General features: G+C 37.7%; 1 protein-coding gene across 1 annotated transcript in view; it reads left to right on the plus strand.

The window, feature by feature from the left end:
- Positions 1-22,048, plus strand: part of LOC110960156 (VPS10 domain-containing receptor SorCS1) — a 226,310-nt gene extending 204,262 nt beyond the window's left edge. Inside the window, 7 exon segments of the mRNA XM_051945295.1 lie at positions 1,469-1,592; positions 5,717-5,829; positions 9,046-9,180; positions 11,974-12,073; positions 12,497-12,602; positions 14,468-14,625; positions 16,727-22,048. Coding sequence (XP_051801255.1) covers positions 1,469-1,592; positions 5,717-5,829; positions 9,046-9,180; positions 11,974-12,073; positions 12,497-12,602; positions 14,468-14,625; positions 16,727-16,788 — 798 coding nt within the window. The 3' untranslated portion in view covers positions 16,789-22,048.
- The last annotated feature ends 298 nt before the right edge of the window (positions 22,049-22,346 follow it).

The raw sequence follows: 22,346 nt of genomic DNA on the forward strand, positions 1-22,346 counted from the left end.
CAGCAGATCTATTAAAACACTGCTAACCAACGAATCAGTTCTGTTGGAAAAAAGCATCACATTACTGGAAGATCCTGCAGAACTCGGTGCACAGAAAATGAGGACGTCTCAGAGGGTTTTTTAGAGATGCCCTAAACCCTTTTCTTTCCCTGACAAGCATAAATAAGAGAGAGAAAGATCCTCAGTGGAGAGAACTCATGGCTTTATTTACTGTTTTCCTGTTGGCTGCAAAGCCTTGCTTGTACTTGTTGACCTTATCAGATTTGCAATAAGCCAACTTAGTGGTTTGAATTGTGTTTATATTTGTTCTTTACTTGCTTCCAGAAATGTTGAACACAGCCAGGGTTGTAAAACTGTCTTCCATCCCATAACACAAGGCTGCATTTGGACAACACATGCAGTGGAATACACAGCTGTAACTATAGTCAGATCTACTCAGAGCTAGATTCAGAACGTCTGGTCAACTTACTGAGTGGATAACCAGCTTTATGTGCAAGACTGCAGTTGTTTGGTTTTGTGAAGCCAGATAACTGAAATTTGTCCTGATTATGTTGAGCTTGCTTCATTGTGCAGGTTCCTGGTGCCCTAGTTTGTTGATTTATGAAGCTTCTGGATACTTTTTCAATTCAAGTTGAAGAGTTTAAAAGTCATTTGCGACTGTTTCAGTCCACTTTCATCTATCTATTCACTTTGTATGCCGTCGTTTAATGAGATTAATTCATCTCTTCTCATATTTACTCATTTTATCTCATCTTATTTTAACTTAACATACCTCATCTAGTCAAAACTTAACCTATCTCATATTAATTTAACCTTATTTGTCTCATCTTACTTTAACCAAACTCAATTCATTTTACCTTAGCTCATCTCTCTGTTCTCATTTTATCTCATTTTAACTTAATCATTTCATCTCATCCCATTTTCATTTACTTCTACTTAACTCATCTCATCTAGGTATAACTTATTTCATTTTAATTCATCTTATTTTCTAAAAAAAAAAGAAGCAGATCCACAGTAAGACTGCAAACAAGTGCCTCCCCCTAAATCTAATCAATAAACCACTAATTGAAAAAACATTACTTGCAGAAAAAATAACCTTGAGAAAAAAGACTCCACAGTTGCTATCTGTCTTCATAATTGTGTAAATGTGTTTGTCGAGCAGCATCAGGGACCTTCCACAAGGACAGCCAGTTATGTCAGCCGGTAATAAAGTGTGGCAGCATTAGCATCTTTCAGCTATCTGAGGAACAAATGGAGACGCGAGTGATGACAGCTGGAGCTGCTGGAGTCACAGTGACTCTCTGAGGGCTGCTGTGGTGTATGAAGCTCGGCTAACACTGCTGCTGCTGCTGCAGTCTGACACCTCTGTAGTGTAAATAACAGCAGTGTGAGATGTTAACCAGCCGCTGATAAGGGCCTCTCAGGGGAGCTGCAACACTCTGACTCTGTTTTCTGTCTCCCCCAGCAGCCGGTCATCACTCTGGAGGGAAGCGTGGCGTGTACGTTCTCCCGGGAAGGCGTCAGCAGCGTCACCGTGCAGGTGTCAGCAGGGAATACCATCCTGCAGGACAGGAAAACCATCGCCGTCCACGGTGAGTCGAGCCTCCACCTCCACTGGGACTCTGTTTCTCTGTACACACAATGACAAGTTCTGTGTGATTATCACTGCAGGAAACACCGAGCTCACCGAGTGGCACAGCACTGTGGCGAATTACGATAAAAACACAGAGAAACACTAACAGCAGTGCACTGATTTCCCAAACTATTGTTAAAAATGATTAAAAAAATTGCATGTTTTTTTTATTTGAGCTGATAGCATTAATTCTCAGAAAGAGCTGGGATCTCAACAACTTTGTACAAAATAACAAAGTGGACCTACTGATAAATCTGATAACACCTTTGTTTTAAAGTCACTAATAACTCTCATATTTGGTTAATCAATCCTTTAATCCTATAATCCTTGCACCGTAATGTAAAAATAAAAATATTGCTTTAAATTAATCAAATTTTAAGAAATTATTTCAGTAGCATCAGTAGATTTTCCAAAAAAAAAAGTCAAATCTGATGCATTTTTAAGCTAAAAGCAATAATTCTCAGAGAGAGCTGGAATTTTAAGGGTTTAATTTTGCAGAAATTAACAAAAATCCAACTATTATTTAAGATCATAACACCTTTGATTTTAACTCGGAAATTATTAACGTTCCAATTTGGTCCTGATTAATTTTTAAACCCTGTAATCTCTGCACTGGAAAAAAAAAATGCAAAAAAAAGAAAAGAAAAGAACCAAAGTTTAATGAATTACTGTAGAAATACAGCCAAATACTAACAGCGGTGCACCACTTTTCAAAATATGGTTTAAAAATAGTCAAATCTGAAGCTTTTTTTTTTTTAACAGCAAAAAGCAGTCATTGTGAGAGAGAGCTGCAGAGTGTAGTTTTGTGCAAAATAACAAATGCAGCTCCTGATTACGATCAAAACAGCTCAATCTCACCTGTCTTTGCTGTAGACTTGTCATTTTTATATGAGCTGTACACAAAAAAATATTGAAAAACACCACAGTTTAATAAATTACTATAAAGCTACAGACACGTTATGAAGGCAGTGCACTGATTTTGCAAAATACTGTTAAAAACTGTCAACTTTTAATCTTTTTTTTGGAGTCAAAAACAAGAATGAACATATTACTTTTGAACAATAGTTCACCAGGCACTGACTGTTTAAATTTTGATGTTTATACATTTTCAACACAAATGATTACTCCGGCTAATTGCAGCCTAACTGGAATTCCAAGATCTTGGATTTGACCTACAAAACTTTTAATTACATGAGACAGCCCAATACGTGAGGACACATGAGCAGTGAGATACGTTACCCAAACAGGATTTTGTATATATGTATGTTCCTAATCCATATGCAACTTAAAAACTACCCTGGTCAACATGTAAGAGTTTTTCACTCAAAAGCTTGTTGGTCACAGCTGTCATGGCCTCACAGCTAAACAGAGGAGTGCAGAAGTTTTTGCTTTTTCAGACTCTAGTCAGTGCAAACTTACTTTTGTCTGTTTTTAAATCAACACTTGTAAAATAAAGTGACTTAGATTAAATATCTTGATTTGTTTAGGTTTCCAAACCTAAAAGACATCACAGATGACGAGTTCAAGGATCATAGGAAAGCTTAAAATCCAACAATTGATTCTGTTTTTATGTTTCTTGCTCTGATAAAAGATGCCTCAAAATAGCCTGTTTTTACCTTTTTCATTTTTTCCCCCCTCTTTGGCTTCTAAAATAAATTATGAATTGATTGCAATGTGTCACATATTGCTGCTTTTGAATAAATGCTCCTAATCCAGAAAAACGAAAATTTGGTAAATTTACAATACATTGATTTAGATTACATTTGGCTGAGTTTCCTTCACAGATGAGTCGTTCAAGGATCATTAGAAAGTTTAAAATCCAACAACTGTTTCTGTTTTTTACAGTTTCTTGCTCTGATAAATGATGCCTTGAAAGAAGCAATTTTTACCCCTCTGCACACAGTATACATTACAAGTAATCTTCTCAACCTGTGTGCGGAGGGGTCTCACGTACGGTCTGCGGACCGGTACCGGACCGCCGGGGGGTGCGACCCAACCCGTGGAATACATGTACAATATCAATGTGGCCCCTGGACCAAAATGAGTTTGACAGCCCTGCTCTAAATGATTCGTTTTAGTCGAGGTATTTTGAGACCAGCAACAGTGCAGGTCCCAACAGGTTTCTCAAGCACACCAATACCACACACTAAACACATACTCATTCACTGTAAATTCTAAGGCATCATGCAAACAAGTTTGGGTTTTCCAAGTAGATTTAGCAACTACAAGGACCAAAGATAATAAAAATCCTTCTTTCAGAAAAACAGACAATATTCACAGTGGTTTCACCTTTTTTTTCAAGTGTTCATTCATTGTTCTGTGAAAAATCTGCCCTGTCTGTAAACCATGTTTTTGCTTTGAGATAATTTGAAATCCCTGTGGTTTTTGGAAGCTTTGGCACTGAACATGACTTTTGTTCTACAGCAAGTTCCTCAAACTGTAGAGCAGCGGACCATTGACCGGGACTAAAAACAACTGACGACAACCGCGCAGAGGGAAAACATTACTTACAATGGATTAGCGATTTTAGAAACAGATTTAAAAACATTTGGTTGTTCAAAATATTGATTTTTTTTTATGCAGTTTTAATATCATTAATATGGCCAACTAATCAAGGCAGTTCTAACCTGGAATTTCAGTAACTTCAAGTTGACTTGTTGTCGATTACTGAAGTTATTTTGTAATACTTATGAACTCTTTCACTACAAAGTTGTTTAAATCAATCCATTGATTTAAATCAATCAATCCATTGATTTAAACATCTTTGGATCATCATGACCTGGATGAATGAGAACCGACACAGAACTCTTTAACTCCATAAAACAGTCCAATATGTGAGGAAACACGAACGTTGTTTTAAGACAGATTTTGTAGATGACCAGATATAGTTGGGCAAAATATTATTCCTGAATTTTGTCATCACTTTCAGAAGCATCTTCAGTGTCTTCACATCGTCTCATGTGGGCTTGTTGGTTGTTCTTCGCTCCGGGCTTAAAACCTTTTCAAGCTTTTAAAACTGAGGCTCCTAAACTCTAAAACTGTCTCCCTTCGGGCTTCACATATATGAAACCTGTTCACTTCGCTAAAAAGTAGCTCCGGTTCCACTTTTTTAACCTTGTTTTGATGGTTTTAATCATTTTGTTGTTAGGTGTGAATATTTAGAGGTGCTTTAAGCGGACTCACAGGAGAATACTGACTTCATTAGATGTGATCAGGCCACGTCTAGTATAAAATTGTTTAGAAAAATGATTATAAATTCAATCACTAAGACTAATATTCATTCATGCTGGGTTACTGATTTGGTGCATACATTTGTCTTACGTACCAGACCAGACAGACTGATGATAAGAGATATAATCAGATCATTGCATGTAAATTTTGGTGCATTGCTGCATCTCTTTACTGCCACCTTTACTGGTACAAACTATTTTAAGTGAGTTTGTGAAGAAAGCTTGTAGATTAAAGTGATTTTGATGAAATATCACTTTTTTCTTCATTTCCAGAATGTTTATACCAGACTTGTGTCCATCAGTTTTTCCCAGTTGCACCTCGTAGTGCAAAGCTTCTTTTTTTTTTTTTACTGGACCTGTTGTAAATTTTAAAATTAAAATTTAGCAAAAAATTGTTGAATTTTCCACAGATAAGTAGTTTTTGCACCACTGGAAAAAAAAAAACTGCTTTTACAGTTTCTGGTTCTAATTTATACTGTAATTTAAATAATTTATTTAAAAAAACAACAAGACGATAAATGCCTTTTAAACCTCCCAGCTGGTTTAGGGGTTCAGACTGTAAAAGCAAAAATGACACAAAATAGAAAACTTACATTTCAGGAACCAGCAGCTTGTTTATTGTGTTTCTTGTAAAGATGTTGAATGAAATAACAGCAAAATTATTTGACTCTACCGGCAATTCTGGTAAAGTCTTCTTATTTGTTTGCCTTTTTTTTCTATTCTAAAAACAAAAATCCTCTCACGAAGATGACATAATACAAAGTCCATGAGCTGAACCAAAAGGCTGAACTGTCTGTTTAGTGACTTATGAACGCTACAAATGTCTCACACAAGTTTTCTTTCCTCCCTGCAGAATATTTCCGATCTCATCTTCTTGCCTTTTCATCAAACCTGGATGAACACAACCCCGACGTGGCGGAGTGGCGTCTGGACGTGAGCCGAGTCATCAGGAGCTCTCTGATCCAGGTGAGGCTCCTCTTTCCTGCGGTAAATACTGTCAGCGCTGCGTCTTGACCTCCCCGAGGCCCGCAGACGTGAATCTGACTTTTATGATGATAAACGACGAGCCGGGAGGCGGCAGAGAAGGAAACGCGCAAGCGCAGAGCTTCTGATTGCCGCCGCGAGTTCAGGGACGAGCAGTAACGAGGTTCCTGGATGTCAAAGTGTTCAGAAGAATAAACATCATTGTGGCTTTAATCTGCGCTGACCTGCAGCGAGGCTCGCAGGTGAGCAACCTGTCAGCTGGAAGAAGTGATTCAAAGCTGCACAGATTCAGAGTTTCATTAAATTCCCCCCCTTTATTTCCAACGTCACGTTTTCGCTCCTAAATCTGAGACATGATCTGAGCTTTTGTCATATTTTCCCACTTTTTTCATCTTGCAAATCCAAATTGATGCCAAAAATACACCCGACTCTTCACTGAACATGTCTGTTGTGTTATTTGTTATTGACATCTCTTTTTTTTTATGCAAACCATAGCCTTGGAGGCAGAACATGAATAAAAACAGAAACTTTCAGATGAAAATATAACCTGATAGTTGAAAGCATTCATATTCACAACATTCACTGCAGCAAAAACATGCAAGAAGAACAAGAGCTGCAACAGAAACAATCAGAACATTTCAGGGTTTTTTTGGCATGTTTTTAATCTGTGCATGCATGAATGCTGGCATGTTAATGTGAAAAAGAAAAAAGACGTGACAGAAGGAAGCTGTAAAAAAAATTCCACATCAAAAATCTATATTTTTTATGGACAATAGCTAATAAAATCACAGGAAACCACCATTATTTAACATTTTTACAGTAGAAAAAAAAGGTCAAAGTCCACATCAAAATGTTTGCAAATCTTAATTTCTTCATTCACAGTTTGTTATTTCACTGTTTTTAAATCACTAAAAATAACCCTATTTGACAGACATTTCAGTTCATTTTTACATTTTCTGAACGTTGCGGTAACTTATGATTATTTAGCAATGCTTTTGGCACCTTGCGACCAGTTTTCCATCATTTTTAGCAATTTTTTCAGCTTTATTTTGAAAGAACGTTCGTCTCTACGGATCAGAGGCACTTGTGAGAATTTAGAAATAGGAAAACTCTCCGTGTCTCCACCAGCAGGCCAAAGTGAGATCTGAAAACTCTAGCTGAGAAAATAAAAACAGGTTTATAATAACCTGCAGGTTGAGGTTCAAGGGTGCAACTTTTATACTCAATGCTGTAAAACAATAATTAAGATAAAACTGTGAGATACAATAACAAAAAGTACATAATAAACGTACAGGATGAACACAGTTTATCACATCAGACAACAAAACCATCTCACTATGGGCATTTTAAAGCACTTTTTAAAGACTTTTTAGCTAACATTTCTGTATGTTTTGTATTTAAAGGAATAAATTGACATTTTGTTAAATCCTCTCGCTGAATATTTCACTTGCTGCTTGCTCTTAGCCAGAAAAAATCCCCATTTAAAGCAGCACATTCTGTTTTTCACACTTGTGTATGGATGAAATGGTTCGTTAGTGATATTTTGAGGTGCTGAGTGGTTTTTAGCTTCACAGTTGTGACAGCGGGACTGACCTTCTCATCTAACACCCTGTCAGGAAGTAAATGAGAATATTTCCGAAAACATCCGACAACAGTAAAAAAAACCTTTAGGCTCATAGTGTTAAATGATGTCCAAGCACAAGCAGAAAATAAAATACAAAAAGAAACACAGTACAGTAGTGTTTCACTGTATTGTAAAATGCACTTCACTCTTGTTAATTCAGATCAAAAGCTCTAATCGGAGGAAGACGACGAATCCAAGCAAACGCTGAGTGTCAATTTTTTATACTTGAACTGGATTTTTGTGGCTTTTCTCGTCCAAACATGCAGGCTAAAGGTCTTCACACTGTGAGATTAAAACAACGCTGACTACAACATGAAACTGTAAAAAAGCTGACGCACAAGGGATGAAAATGAATTTAACCCTGTGAACCCAAAGTAGTCTGCTGTTGTTTTTTTGTTTTTTTTTGCTCCTGTCACATTTTTACTCACTGTTGTCTCATTTTTCACTGCAATATAAAGTCCTGCGCTTCAATGGAAACAGCACAACCAGGGTAGAGTTTGATGGTGGCTTCACGTACGATAGATATTTAAATATTTCCATTTTTACAGCCTCTGCTAACTTTTTCTCGGCTGTAGAAAGATGTTTCACCATAGGCGTCAGTTTAGGGGGGGACGGTGGGGACGTGTCCCCCCCACTTTTTGTCAGGGGTCATTTTGTCTCCAACACATTCAAATTCTTCACATGTAAGCCGTTGTAAACCCAGTTATTTTCAGTAGTATAGAAAATTCCGACGCTCCTGAACGCACCATCAGCACTTGGCTGAGAGTTGCACAGACACGCAGCACACCTTCGTGAGGTTAAAAAAAAAAAAAAAAAAAACGAGCAGATGCTAAATTTGCGCCCGTGCCAAGTGGAAGCTCCGACCAGAGGCGTGCAGGGGCAAAATTTCGGCCCGGGAGAATTAGTACTATAGCGGCCCACAGACCTCTCTACTTGCATGTACCGGTAGCTCAACAGCTTGAGCCTTCGCCTTTGATGCGGTGGTTGTGAGTTTGAGCCCAGCTTGTGGCATTTTGCCGCCGTTCTTCGACATTTTCTCAAAGTGCTGTGGTCTCCATCCCCCCCAATTTTAAAAACAAACTGACGCCCTTGTGTTTCACCATGTGTCTTCCAACAACTTATTTCTCCGTACACAGTTTTTGAGCCATGTTACTTTTATTTTATGAATTCTGTGTTTTATTTTCCTCTCAGCCTCTCTTGCTGTCTCCTCTCTACTAAATAGAAACACAGCCTGCAGTTCAACCCTAAAGCTCTCTGAATGTTTGTTACATGACTGTTGGTCACAGCTGTGTGAGTCATGGTTTCGTAGTTTTACTGGATATGGTGCAAACACTAAAAAAAGAATACCAGTTTTAAAGGCACAAAGTGTAACTCGAAACACGATCCATGACAACAAGTTGCTGTCACTGCAACAGAAAGATTATTGAAAACAGCTCTTCAACTGGAGCTCAACTGCTCTTTTTACAGCATGGATTTTTTTCATTTGGGATCAGCAGAATTTTGAGGCCTTTTCCACCTGAACCGGCTTTTTCTTCTTTACAAACCGTCTCTTTTCCCTCCTGTTTCTGCTGCAGGCGACGGGCGTCAGGGAGGATCAGCTGCTGGTCACCGTCCTTCCTGGTTTACCCACCGCCGCAGAGTTCTTCCTGCTGCCTGACAAGCAGCTGACGGAGGGCAAGCTGGAGAAAAGCGCTGCTCATTTAGATCAGGTGAGACAACAGCAGCACTGGTGTAGGCGGATGCATTCTACCTTGTTATTTTCACTTTGATTCAACACCAGTTTGAAGCAGCGCTTCTCTTATTTCTGCTCTTTCATTTCCCGCCCAGTAATTGCTCCCTGAAAAAATAATCCCAACCTTAAGTTCCTGGTTCCTCCAGCAGATGTCAGTGTTAGTCCACTGAAGCATGTCCAGCTTTTTTTTTTGTTTTTTTTTTTATTCTCCATGAGTCTAAATCTGGAACATGCCTGAGGAATCTCTGCAATAGACTCATCAATAAGCCTGACAAGTATTAACAAGTCATCAGGGGGGAATGACTCTTAAACTCCCTCCAGTCACTTCCTGTGGGGCTGCTGCCGCCTCTTAAGAGCCTAAAAAAGCCAGACAAAGAAATTGTCACGCTTGATCTGTTCACTAAAACACGAAACCGAATTAGCTCTCAGCCTCACGTAACAGATAATGACTGATAATAACGCCGGATCTGCTCTCCGAGGGAAGAATTCTACGAGCCGGGAAGGAAATCAATTTGATTTTCCTCCCTCACACCTGGTTGATCGGCTGGAAAGTTCCTCTCCTCCCCTACAAGGCGGCGATAAATCTTCATTCAAGGTTGACATCTTAAAAGTGTAGAGCGAGCTCTGCTTATTAGAATGTATAATAGATTTACTGACCCTGGTATACAGTGGGAAAAAGTAATTAGTCATAGCATAGTCTAAATTTAAACAGCCAAGAAGTGTAAAAGGGGAGGATGAAGGACTCCAGAAATTACTCACATCACAATTAATTTGGCAAATGAGGCAGATAAGATAAATGAAGCTTCTGCAGAGAAAGAAAAATGGCATTTGCAGAGAGAAAAAGGAGGATTTTTGTTTAGTTTGAGATTTCCAGCTGCATATATGCATGTTTTATGGTAGTGGAATGTCATTTTTATGAGAGAGACACAGGATTTTGACTGTGTAAATTAAGAAAAAGCAGTAAAGCTTTTAACTGCTGTTTTGCAGACTTTTCCTGATTCCAGATAACATCTAGTAAAATCTCATAAAAAATATGAGTTATTACACATTTTAGATTGCAAAAAAAATTCTAAAACCATGGTGAAAATGTATTTTTTATGGTCTTGGTAATATTTTTCCAATATCTTGAATGATTTACAGAGAAAACATTTTGCCTCTAATATGTCAATGAAATGTAACAACATTTTGACGCTGGGTTCATTTGACGTTTAGATTTCTGTTCTGAAAATGGATGCAAATCTGCAAGAAAATACCTCATTTGCACATTTAAACTTAAATTTTTGAACAAAAAATAAAGCAATTGTGTTAATGTAAGTACTTAACTGAAGAGGTTTAATAATAATAATAAAATATTTTATGAAAACAGTATGTGACTGTATTGCTTCCAAACAATTTATTGTTCTTTGTCTTATTTGTCCCTTTTTGTTAAATTACAGATAATAACAACAACAAAAATCACAGAAAACGTGTTAATTTGCGTGTTATTTGTAAAACTAAAAAGGAAAAAAAGAGGCCAAAGCTATAAATAATGTCCACATCAAAAATTTGCTATTTTAGAAAGTCAATCTGTGCTTTTACGGCATTTTAAAGACAAGTGGTACTATATTTAATGTATTTAAATCTGTAAAAATATATATAAATATAAATAATGTACAGAGGTTTGCCATTATTTGAAAGTAAATGTATGTATATTAAGGATTTAAAAATGGTAAAACATTTGTTATTTTTATAGGTTTTCAATATAACAACAAAATATATTAAAACCACGGAAAAAAAATATTTTAGTTATTAATTTAGTAGTTGGCTGGATATTTTAAACATGCCAGAGCTGTAATTATTCCCATAAAATGTTGTATTTCTTTAGAAATGATAATTTGTAGCTTTACGACATTATGCAGACAAATTCCACTATATTTACTGTATTTTAGTCAGAGGAAAAATGATGTTATTTTACAGATTTGCCTTATTTGAAAGACAAATTTAAGATAAAATATTGAGAATGAACAATAGCATTTTTTATTAAGTGTTATTTTACAGATTTTCCCTATTTAAAAAAAAATACAGATAATATTTAGTGTAATCACAGACAGATGTGTTAATATACATGTTGCATGTTTTTTTTTAAATGACCAAAACTACAAATATCATCCCAATCTATATTTGGCAACGTGTGATCAGATATTTATACAGTTTAAAAATATAAAAATATTCTTGCCCAGATATTTGCTGCCAATTTCACAGTTTGAACAGATTTTTTTACCTTTACGGTAATAGTTGGTTTTTAACGTGACTGATCCTGACTTTGTTTTTTAGGGTTATTTTTGTTTGTTTGTTTGTTTTTTACAATATATGAGTTAACTTTTACCTCATTCAGATATAGTATTTTTTCTTGAAAATGCATTTTAAACCGCTTATGTTCAACAGTGTACAGCTGCATGTGTCCCTTAGAATAGCAAAGTCAGGAAGCCCAACTGAATATATTTTAAGACTTTAAAAAACTAATTATTAATGCATAAAAGAATGGACTTGAGGGTGAATTACTGTTGTGCTGGTTGAAAACTCCACCTGACCTTTAGATTTTTATTCGTGCTGGACACAAATAACTCAGTGTAATAGTAAATTCTTGACGTTCTTCTTTACAATTCATATATAAGAGACTGTAAGACACTATTTCAGAGTAAAATATTGTAAGAACAACGAAGGAAACCTGTGTTGCAGAAATGTAAAGTTGTCACTGGTTTTATATGCTGTTGCATTCTGTGTCTCGCAGCTCTCTGAGGTTCTGCTGAGCGCCTTAAACCAGAACTTGGTCCAGTTCACGTTGCGGCCGGGCGTCCAGGTCACCGTGTACGCCGCTCACCTGTCCGCAGGTAAACAAACATGGCTGCTTGTGTGTTTACAGCAGGGCCTTTGTAGGAAGGGGGACAGAAAAGAAAGACTCAGATTTGGTGCATTCAGCGGACAGTCAGGTATATTTTTTATTTTTATCTCTGCTGCCCCTCCCCCTCAACTAATAACTGCATCCCTGTGTCTGATTGGCTCCCACCATGTAGCTACACAGAGACATTCAGAGAGTGAGCATCGGTACAAGTATGTGTGCCTCTTCCTATTGGGGATGCTGCTACTGTCCTAAAGGGGCTTATAAGATAAAGAGTAAGATACTACTGTACATTAAAATCTCATAGGTGTCATTTCTTTCGCTTCATTGCATGATTCACCTACGTGGAAATACACCTCAGGCTGGTCGACGTGGCGTTTTACGCTGTGCCGCTCTTGTCTCTTTGTCTCTGCAGCGCCCCTAGTGGACACCAGCGAGAACCACAGCGGCTCTGCAATGCTAATGCTGCTATCAGTAGTGGTTGTGGGTTTAGCTGTGTTTGTCATCTACAAATTCAAGAGGTAAAGTGTTCATGAAATGCCATGTCTATACGGTGGTGATATGGGAGCTGCTCCTGACAGCCGGTAAACAAAAGCTTCACAGGAGGCTGATAGCTGCCTGTCAAACGCCGCCTCGCCCGGCACTCCGACACCAAGTTTTCTCCTCACACACACCTGTAGAAATTCTTTTATCAGGTCGTTCTGCACAAAAGAAATGTCAGTCAGCCTTCAGCCGCTATCAATAATACGCCCTTTGAACGCATTCAGTTGACCTTTCTGAAATGTTAAACCGCTGAGGTGGAGTTTCGGGGGAAAACAGCGTGAAGGTTCATGAAGATTTTACAGACAAGCCAGAGAGAGAGTGAGACTTCATTTTTAAACACTTATCGTCGTTGTGTTGGCCCTGATTCACATGCAAATGTTGTCAGAAGGTGCATGTGGAGAGAAATGAACCCTCTAGACTCCAATCAGTTCCTGGGTGTTTCGTTCTTTTGGCTCCTGTTACATTTTTTACTCATTTTTCACCACAGAATAAAGACCTGCTCCTCTACGGAAACAGGAAAACCATGAAGAAGGAGAGAGAACTCAGAAATGTCTTCTTTGCAGAATGACACAGTTAGAATGCCAGAAATCATTTAAAAAAATAGAAAAATTTATTTGACTGTTTACATGTCAGCACGTCCAGCATTTTTCCAAGTGCTTGCAGGAGTTAAATGTTAACTCAGACTTCAGCTGTAGGAAGATGCTTCACCATGCTGAATGTGTCTTCCAGGAACTTGCTCCTCTGTATACTGTATTTGAGCCTTGCTGCAGTTATTGTATTGTTCCGGTAGGTTTTGTTTTCCTCTCAATTTCTCTTGCCATCTCGTCTCTGCTTTATAGAAACACTGCCTGCAGTTCAACCTAAAAACTCACAGAATTTTTAGTGTCTACAAAATCCAGTTCAAACTATTCACTCATGGCAACTCCTTTGAATGAGACATTTGGGATAATGAGATTTTATTAGAGACATGCTTATTTTTAATTGAACATGAGTCATTCAAAGGCCATCACAAAGCTGAAGCTAATATTTCTGGCTGAAAAATGATGGAATTTTGCATTTTATTAAAACAAACACGCCTTTCAAACCTGACAGCATGTTATAGGGGTCAAACTTTAAACAGATTTGCATGTCAGAGCTTTGTCTCTTTTTCGTTTAATCATGTTTGGAGCCTTCAGATTTATCTGCTGTAACTGCATATACAACTGGATATAAAGCACTTGAACAATGACATTAATCAGAGCCAAAAACTGTAAATACAGAAAGAATTGTTGGATTCTCAACTGTCTGGTGCTCCGTGAAAATATCGTGCTTGGCGTTCTGTTCTGTTGGGAAAATTGACCAAATCTAATGTTTGAATCGCAATATTTCATCTAAATCACTTTATTCTACATACAGAATAGTCCAAAAAAACAAACTGCGAAAAATAAAAAACAAACAATTCTGCACTCCAAAGTGCAACTGAGAAGCAGTGACTGACTAATGAAAGAAATGCAGCTTTGTTTTCATCATTTTTTTGTGGTTTATGGCATTATAACTGTATTGTAGTGCACAGTATATAATACTGAGTTTGTTGTCCATGTCGTCTATAGAGGTGCAATACTTTACATTGAAAAATGAGACCACAGTGAGTAAAAATGTGACAGGAGCAAAAAAAACAAACAAAACACCCAGAAACTTTTCAGAGTTCAGAGGGTTTGAGTAAACAAGCATTATTTTCTGCTTGCAGATAGAAATAATCGGATCCATACATCTACACAGCGGTCTGCTGGTTGGGCCCTGAATCTTTGCTTTAGTTTAGGCTGTGCTCTTTATCCCTTTGCCTCACTGTAAATCTTTCCTCAAGGAAGATCCCAGGCCTCAACGTCTATGCGCAGATGCAGAACGAAAAAGAACAAGAAATGATGAGTCCAGCTAATCCCACAGAGGCCACGCCCAGCTCACAGCAGGACTTGGTGCATTCTTTGGAGATTCTGGACACAGAGTTTAACTCACGGCCCATCGGTAAATATCCACTTTAATGTTTTCTCATCCAGCGTCACGTTTTATTTCTTCATTCTGTGTTTTGTTTCACCTCACTGTGCTCATGTGTTGCTGTTTTGTGGCTCATCCTGTGCTTTCTGTTGTGTTCCTCAGTGAAGTGGTCCAGTCACCGGGAGAACTAAACAAACAATGGCAAACAGTACAGTTGCTTCTTAGTGGTATGGTTAACACACTGTTCTGTTGGCAGCACAGAGGGGTGACAAGCCAAAGAAAAATCCTGTGTAGAGTGTCTTCACTGTTGTTGCACCACAAACCTGCGGCAGAAACACATCATTGTGTTTTTCATCATTTTCATCCTCCATCATTTCATGTCTTATTTATTCAGGTTTTTCTTTTAATTTGCTTCCCATCTGTGCATCTGGACATCTGATTTCAGTAACATCAGATAGCATAACAATTTTTTTTAACAGAATTGGGAAAACTCAGCTTTTCTGCAAGTTCTATGGAAGTGTAGATTCATGGAACCTCCAGAAAAGCTGCGACAACCGTGATTTTATCGCATTTTGTGTTTTGTTTAGGTTTCCTTTTCCATTTTCTGTGTTTAAATTTTGTGTTAAACTGAGACTGTGTCCATTTTGAGAGAAGCAATATCACATTCTCCTTCATACACATCAACGTTTCAGTTGATGAATATTGAATTCTCCTATTCAGAGACTAGTAAGTGAGACCACCAAGACACCTGTGGGTCCTCTGAAGGAGTTCCAAGCTTTAGCGGCTGAGAATACAGAAAGCTATTACCTGTTCTCCACCGTTATGAGAGAGTGACAAAGAGAAATACATTGTTGGAAAAAAATCTGAAGTTACTGTGTGGCCACAGTCGTTGCTGTTACAAAAGTACACATTGTCTCACTTTCATACGTGCTTTCTAATCTAGCCTGTATCATTAATGGCGTCTAACGCTTCATTAAAACCTGCATGACTTTTAGATAAATGACTTTCAAGTTGCCTTAAAGCTGACCTAGTTCATGTTTTTATATTAACATTTATTAAGAAGACTTCAGAGCTTTTAAGTGTCTTTTAGCTTTTTTTTTTTTCTTGGTGTTCTCCAACATTTAGTTACTTTCAGTTACAGAGCTCATATTCTGACTTTGTGGTTCCTACTTTTCTTCAGTGTGTTGTGTAGCTGCTTTTTTTGTGCACAGGAAAGATCTGCAAACGTACAAAGTCCACACCAGAGTATGGCATATAGTAATATAAATAAAAAATACATTAAATATTATGAAATAGTAAAAAACAAATAATCTGCATTAAAAAAAAAAATGTTTTCTCATAATGGATCCAGGGAAGCCTTGGGTTTGTTGCATTATTATGTATTTTAAGATTTAAAATTGTACTTTGAAATGAATCATGTTAATCTCTATAATTATTAACACAGTGGTATATTTACATAAGTTAGGTTATTCTCCTTAATTAATAACACTGTAAGGTCTTAGTCTTAATGTGTGTTACAGTGAAGTAAAGTGGTACTTAATACAATTAGGTATAATTTGTAAAGTTTTAATTCCTAATATGTAAATTATTCAGGTAAAATCACACCATAAATAACACTATAGGGTCTTAGCCACAATTCATAATATTATTAGATTTATTTAATAAAATTCTTATGACAGACATTTATCAGAAAAAAATACATAATATGAGAATAAAAGCAGCACCTGATAGAAATGATTCTGAGCTAGGCATGTTATATTCAAAGTAAAATTGAGATATATATGTGTATTTTTTCATTCTCAGGTACAATAAAGAGCAGGTATTTCACCATGTATGATTAATTTGGTATGTTTGGTTCTATAAATGAGACATTGCTGGTTTTAATGGACAAATTCTGATAATTTCTGAGGCTTCAGGTATTTTCCTTAATAAAAGGTGGAGATCAAATCAGAGGTGAACGTCCAACAAATTGCCATTAATAAGTTCAAATGAATGTTGCCGTGTGTCTGTTTCCACCTCATTATTACAAGATAATGAATGCCTCAGATCTTGTGTTTTCAGCTAAATCTTCTAGATTTCCTCAACTTCTTGTAGAAAACATCGTCTGATTCTGGTCTCTGTCTCTCTGCAGGATGTATGAAACCTCATGTACATGTGAAATTCTCCACAGAACTCCCCACGTACATCGTCTGAACACTGGACTCTGAACTCCAGCTGTGTCATGGATATTTTTTTACCATTCGGGACACAATGGTTTTGAGCTTTATACCTGTGCATGTTGGATCCTGCTGACACATACTACTGTGCTCTGTTCAAACCAGAAGAAACTGTGTACAGGTTTTCAGCTTTTCTTTTAACATTAGTCCGATAAATTCGACATTTTAAAAGTTCCATTTATTTATACGGGACGGAGAGGCGTCACTACGGCAGCATGAAGTTTAGAAAGAGGGAAAACATGTAATTAGCAGCGACGTTTTGGATTTGCTTACATATCTGAGATTGGTTTGCTGTTCTACCAAGCTAACAGCAGTAGTGTATTATTTATTCATATGAATATACTTTTATGAAGTATGTTATTGAAGTGAATTACACATTTATTTTGTAAATCATGAATGTCTATGTTAGAAATTTGTGTATTTTAATAACAAATGTCATACTAAAAAGAGAACCTGTTATAAAATATGAATAGGGTACTTCAAAGCTTTTGGTCCATTGTCTGTTGGAAAGCTGATTTATGGCACAATAATACACATTTTCTACGGAAATATTTCTTTTTTTCTGATTTTAATTTCTTAACAACACAACAGGGTTTTGTTTTGTTTTTCTGGGTTAATTTAAACTTTGCTGTTAATCTAATGCTTCTGGTACTATTTATGAAAAATACCAGTTTGTAAAATGTTTTGTGCTTCAGAAAAAAACAAACAAAAAAAACCAACACTTGACGGCTACAGAGGTGCAGCGCTGCACCCTCAGACTGCAAGTGATCCCCAAGACTCACCTTTTAGAAATATAAAGAAGATACAGCAGGGGAGGTGGTGACAAAGAAAAGCGATCCAAAGGCAGCAGCTTATCGAGGCTCAGTTTTAAGGTTGCAATGAGATCCTCTGAATCTAAAGCAGCGAGAAAGAGCCAGACGGAGAGAGGAAGAGGTTCGGGGAGCTTTTTGGGGATGCATTAGGAGCACTGTATCGGACGGAATAAGAAGAGGTTGACTTCTTGAATACTTAATGCAGCCTGTCGAGCTGAAGGCCGGCTAAGGTTGGCGACACATCCAGGCTAATGTCCCGGCTCGCTCATTAAATGTGGATGTAGCAGCAGGAGAAACAGAGCGCAGATGCTAGCAGCCTGCACGGGTGGTTAGCTTGTTGGAGGCCTCCGGTTGTCTAAATCTGACACATGGAAACGCTTGATTGATGCCTTTCAAATCTTCTTTCCGGATTTGTTTTGTTTTTTTTCTTCCACTTTTTACTTTGCAGAGATGTTGAAATACAACACAGAGGAAGTTCTCTTTTGGATTATCTTCTCTACTTAGGTGTAGGTTTGTAGAAATAGTTGATACGTTTACATTGAGGTGCAACAACCACGGACTGCTTCATTGTAATTTAGAGAAAGTTGAGAACCTGCTGAACACTGTGCTAAAGGTTCTAACTGTTCTGATCATTCAGGAGAACTAGAAACTACAAAGTGAGGAAAATGGTGAATGGAGTTTAAGAGTTACGAACCAAAAACCTGATGAAGAAACGAGTTTAGGGTTTACCTGCCCAGCTAGAAGAGAATGTTCCCACAGCATTGGGTGAGATAACTGCACATTCTAATAATTTAAGAAAATGTTTTATTCAAATGTACAAAGGAAAATGTTTTAATTTTCAGCAGGGCTGAGCGATAAATCGAATTAATTCGCCTTTTTAAAACCTGACGATTTGAAAATTTGCCAAATCGTAAAATGGAGGAGAGCTTAAATATATAACAATACAGATTCTTTTTCTGCCTTTCACGACTTGTGCACTGGTGTTTGCTTCCGCCTCTCATCTCCTTCCGCCAAAACACTCACACCGCCGTCATGGCGGACAGAACAGCAGACGAAGAGTTGGTCGCGAGAAAAGGGCCTCATGTTACATCGATTATATGGAAGTGGTTCGGCTTTGACAAGACTCACACAGCAAACTACAGTCATGTGCAAAGTTTGCGAAAGTACTGTGAAAACGAAGAGTAGCAGCACAACTAACCTCTTTCAGCACCTCCGGCAGAGGCATCCTAAAGAATGGGAAAAGTGCTCGCAGCTACGGGAGTGCAGCATGGCTAGGACTAGTCATAGCAAACAGACCGCAAAGAAACAACAAAAATCAATTAAAATCGTAATCGTCCAAGATGACTAAAAAATCAAGATGTTATTTTTTGGCCATATCGCCCAGCCCTAATTTCCAGTAATGTTACTGTAAAGTTAATACAATGTTTTAGTGTCAACCTTCAGAGGATGACGTCAAGAATGCAGATTACGTTGTCTGAAATTGAAGGAGGGATGTTCACAAACCACCATTCAAAAAATGTTTTCCAGATGTTATCCAGGCCTCAGATGACAGAATGTGTTTTATACCAAATGTTTCTAATGTAGCATTTCTGTGATGTTTAGAAGGATATTCTCAATACAACATTCAGAAAATGTTCTAAAGGTGTTATCCAGGCCTCAGATGACAGAATGTTTTTTTCTATATTACATTTAACTATGCTCCTGTAATGTGGTATATTAAAGGTAGAACATTTTGCCTTTTTGTTGAGGTAACACATATAGAACGTTCTTTTATAAAACATTCTCCCCGTGTTTGATGATAACGAGATAGAAGGTTCTCACGCAAACATGACAAAAACATTTTCAAGAAGTCCTCAGATGACAGAATGCTCTTTTTAAGACGTTCCTGTACTGCGATATATATTAACAAAGGTGGAACATTCTGGTTGCAATATTTTGAGGACATTTTGGGGATGTTTTCGAAGGAACACATTATAGAATCTATCAAATGTTCCCACAACATTCCACACTGATGTAAGATCATGAAGGAAGAATGTTTTTAGTGCAACATTAAACGTTAGGACATATTGCTTAGAATGTCTTTAGTTGCCTTCCTTTAAGAAGAGCATTCTGAGAACTAAAAGAAAACTGAAAATTTAGAATATTAGAAGAACTTTGCAAAAACCTACTGCCTATTATTGTGTAGGTTCCCTTAGTGCTACAGCTCTAGCTGGTAGGACATTGTTCTTTGTGGATGTCCTGGCAGCAGATCCTTTAGGTCCCGTAGAAGTGGTTTCTCCATAGATTGGGATCAACACTTAACTACAGAGTGAGATCTTAGGAGCGTGATTGTTCACGCCTTGGGCTCTTGATCATATTCCTCCAGCTGTTCTTGAGCAGTTTTTGTGGTGTACTGGGGTAAAGTATCCTTTAGGGAACACTACTGCCATGTAGAGGTGGTCTAGTTTCATGTAGTTTCCCCCCACGTTTATCAGTGAGGTTTGACCGTCCATGACTCTGTCTCTGGTTCACCCGATCATTCTTTGGACTTACGGTTACCACACCACGCCAGGCACAGTCTACTACACTTTGTGGTTGCTCTGATCCAATCTTCTACCATCACAGGGCGTTAAAGTCTCTCGGATCTTCACACTGCACATTTTTCCTGCTTCCAACATCAACTTCGAGAACTAATTTGTCACCTTCTGTTTCATATAATGAGCCTAGATTTTCTATTGTATTCGCTTTAAATGTCTGTGATTTCAATCTTATGGCTGATTGGTGCATATTATGCATACACAGTAAAATTCAAAGTTATCCAAAGCTAATTTAACCAAACATTCAACACTAACTAATATGCTAAGAGAAATTCAGAGAATCCATATCCCATTGGTGTCCAGTGGTTGTCAGATGGCTGCTTCTGGCTCTGGTAGCTATGTGCTGCAAGTGTTATCATGCTCATAGAGACAAGCAGGAAGCTGGAAGGTCTGACCTGATTTTTGCAACTTCAATTTATTGCCTAGATTTCTCTTTTCCATTGTGACACAGACCAGACAGAAGCTGTTTATGAGCTTCATTTATGGTAAACGGAATGCTGGCAGATCCTGATAGTGTGTTCACACATAGATAGGAAAGAGACTGAAGTTTGCAGGCATGCTTGGCATTAACGCGCACATTTATCTCCAACTGGGCAGTTTATTTTAAACACGATGCTCCACAACACACAAGCAGTGTGCTTCCTTGCTCTTCTTGTTGTTTTAGCAGAGAAAGCAGCTTTTCTCTCTGTTTTTGGAGGAACTTTTTAGTCGCTGAGGGGAGTAGACACAAGTGCTTCAGTTTAACGAGTGAATCAAAATGAGCACGTTGGTTGTTTCCAGGTTGCTGCTCCCTCATGTCTGAAGACATTTGCATCACAGTGAACCTTTGTTAACTTCCCCACTTTCCGCTGTCTCTGGAGTTTCGAGTTGCTGTGGGCTGCACCTGCATGAATTTTGATAGTTTCTATTGTGTTTTATCCATGAACGGGGAAATAATGACATCAAGACATGGACACAGAGATGTTTAGATTCAGCTGTCATGAATCTGCTGCAGGAAAAGCGTTTATATTTCAGAAGCTGCGTGTAAACATGGGTTTGGTAACAGTTCAGCTTCATTTGCATTGTGGCTGTTCCATCTGGGAAGAATCAGCTGTTTATGTGGTCCCAGTGCGTTGTGTTTACGGATAATTTCACATTCTGGTGCTTGGATTTTTGACTATGGAACTTTTAAATTGGATTCCTGATGTTTACAGATGAAGAGTTTCCTTTTCAGGTTTTGCAAAGTGAGAATGAGATAGTTGTATGTTTTGAAGATGAATCCTCGTCTCTCTCTGTCTGGCTCTGACTTCCACAGCTTGAGGTACAGAACAGCAGCCTGTGGCCACAGAAACAGCACTAATCTTAACTATAGCCCCAGAGAACAGGGAATAAATCCGACCAGATAAGACGAGGAGGACTGTCATAATAGAAGCACCTTTGCGGATACGTCGAACAGACCACAAGTTGTGATAACAAGACGGATCTCCGGCGTCCTGGTCCGGACGAGCCGGGATGTGACACCCAAAGGATCAAATCGTAAACTAGCTTCAAGCTCCACTCTCTCCCTCTCTCTATCTCCTCCTCCCTCCGCAGAATTAGCAAGATTATTATTTTTGTAGAGAAATATTAATAATAATAATAAAAAAGAGTTTTATTACTGTACAGCTTTTGTATAAGAACAGACGGTAAGGTGTTACAGTGTTTTTGTTCGACCTCAACTGTGCTGTGTGTAATTGTTTTATGCATTTACAATCATATTTATTAAATGGAAAGAAGTCTGTTAACTGTGTTCTCATTTTCTTACAATATTTGTAAAGAAATACTATGTATTTGCAAAAGTAATAATCAACCTATAAAGAAAACAAAGCAAGCTCGTGTTGGGGTTTTCTTCAGTACACAAATATACAGCAGTGTCTAAAAGCCTGAGACGTGTGAAAATGCTTTTACTTTCCTTTTTATTTAAAATACAAAGCGTGACACAAAACGACAGATGCAAAACGACCTAAATGTTATGTTAAACAAAAATGAAAATAAGTAAAAGAATCAAACTGTTATGCAAAACCACCACAAAAAAGATTTAAAACAACCAACATGTGACGCCAAGCAACCATAAAAAGATGTATAACAGTCAAAATGTAGCACGAATCAACCATAAAATGATACAATGT

The sequence above is a fragment of the Acanthochromis polyacanthus genome, chromosome 3 (assembly GCF_021347895.1).
Source record: "Acanthochromis polyacanthus isolate Apoly-LR-REF ecotype Palm Island chromosome 3, KAUST_Apoly_ChrSc, whole genome shotgun sequence".
Classification (NCBI taxonomy): Eukaryota; Metazoa; Chordata; class Actinopteri; family Pomacentridae; genus Acanthochromis; species Acanthochromis polyacanthus.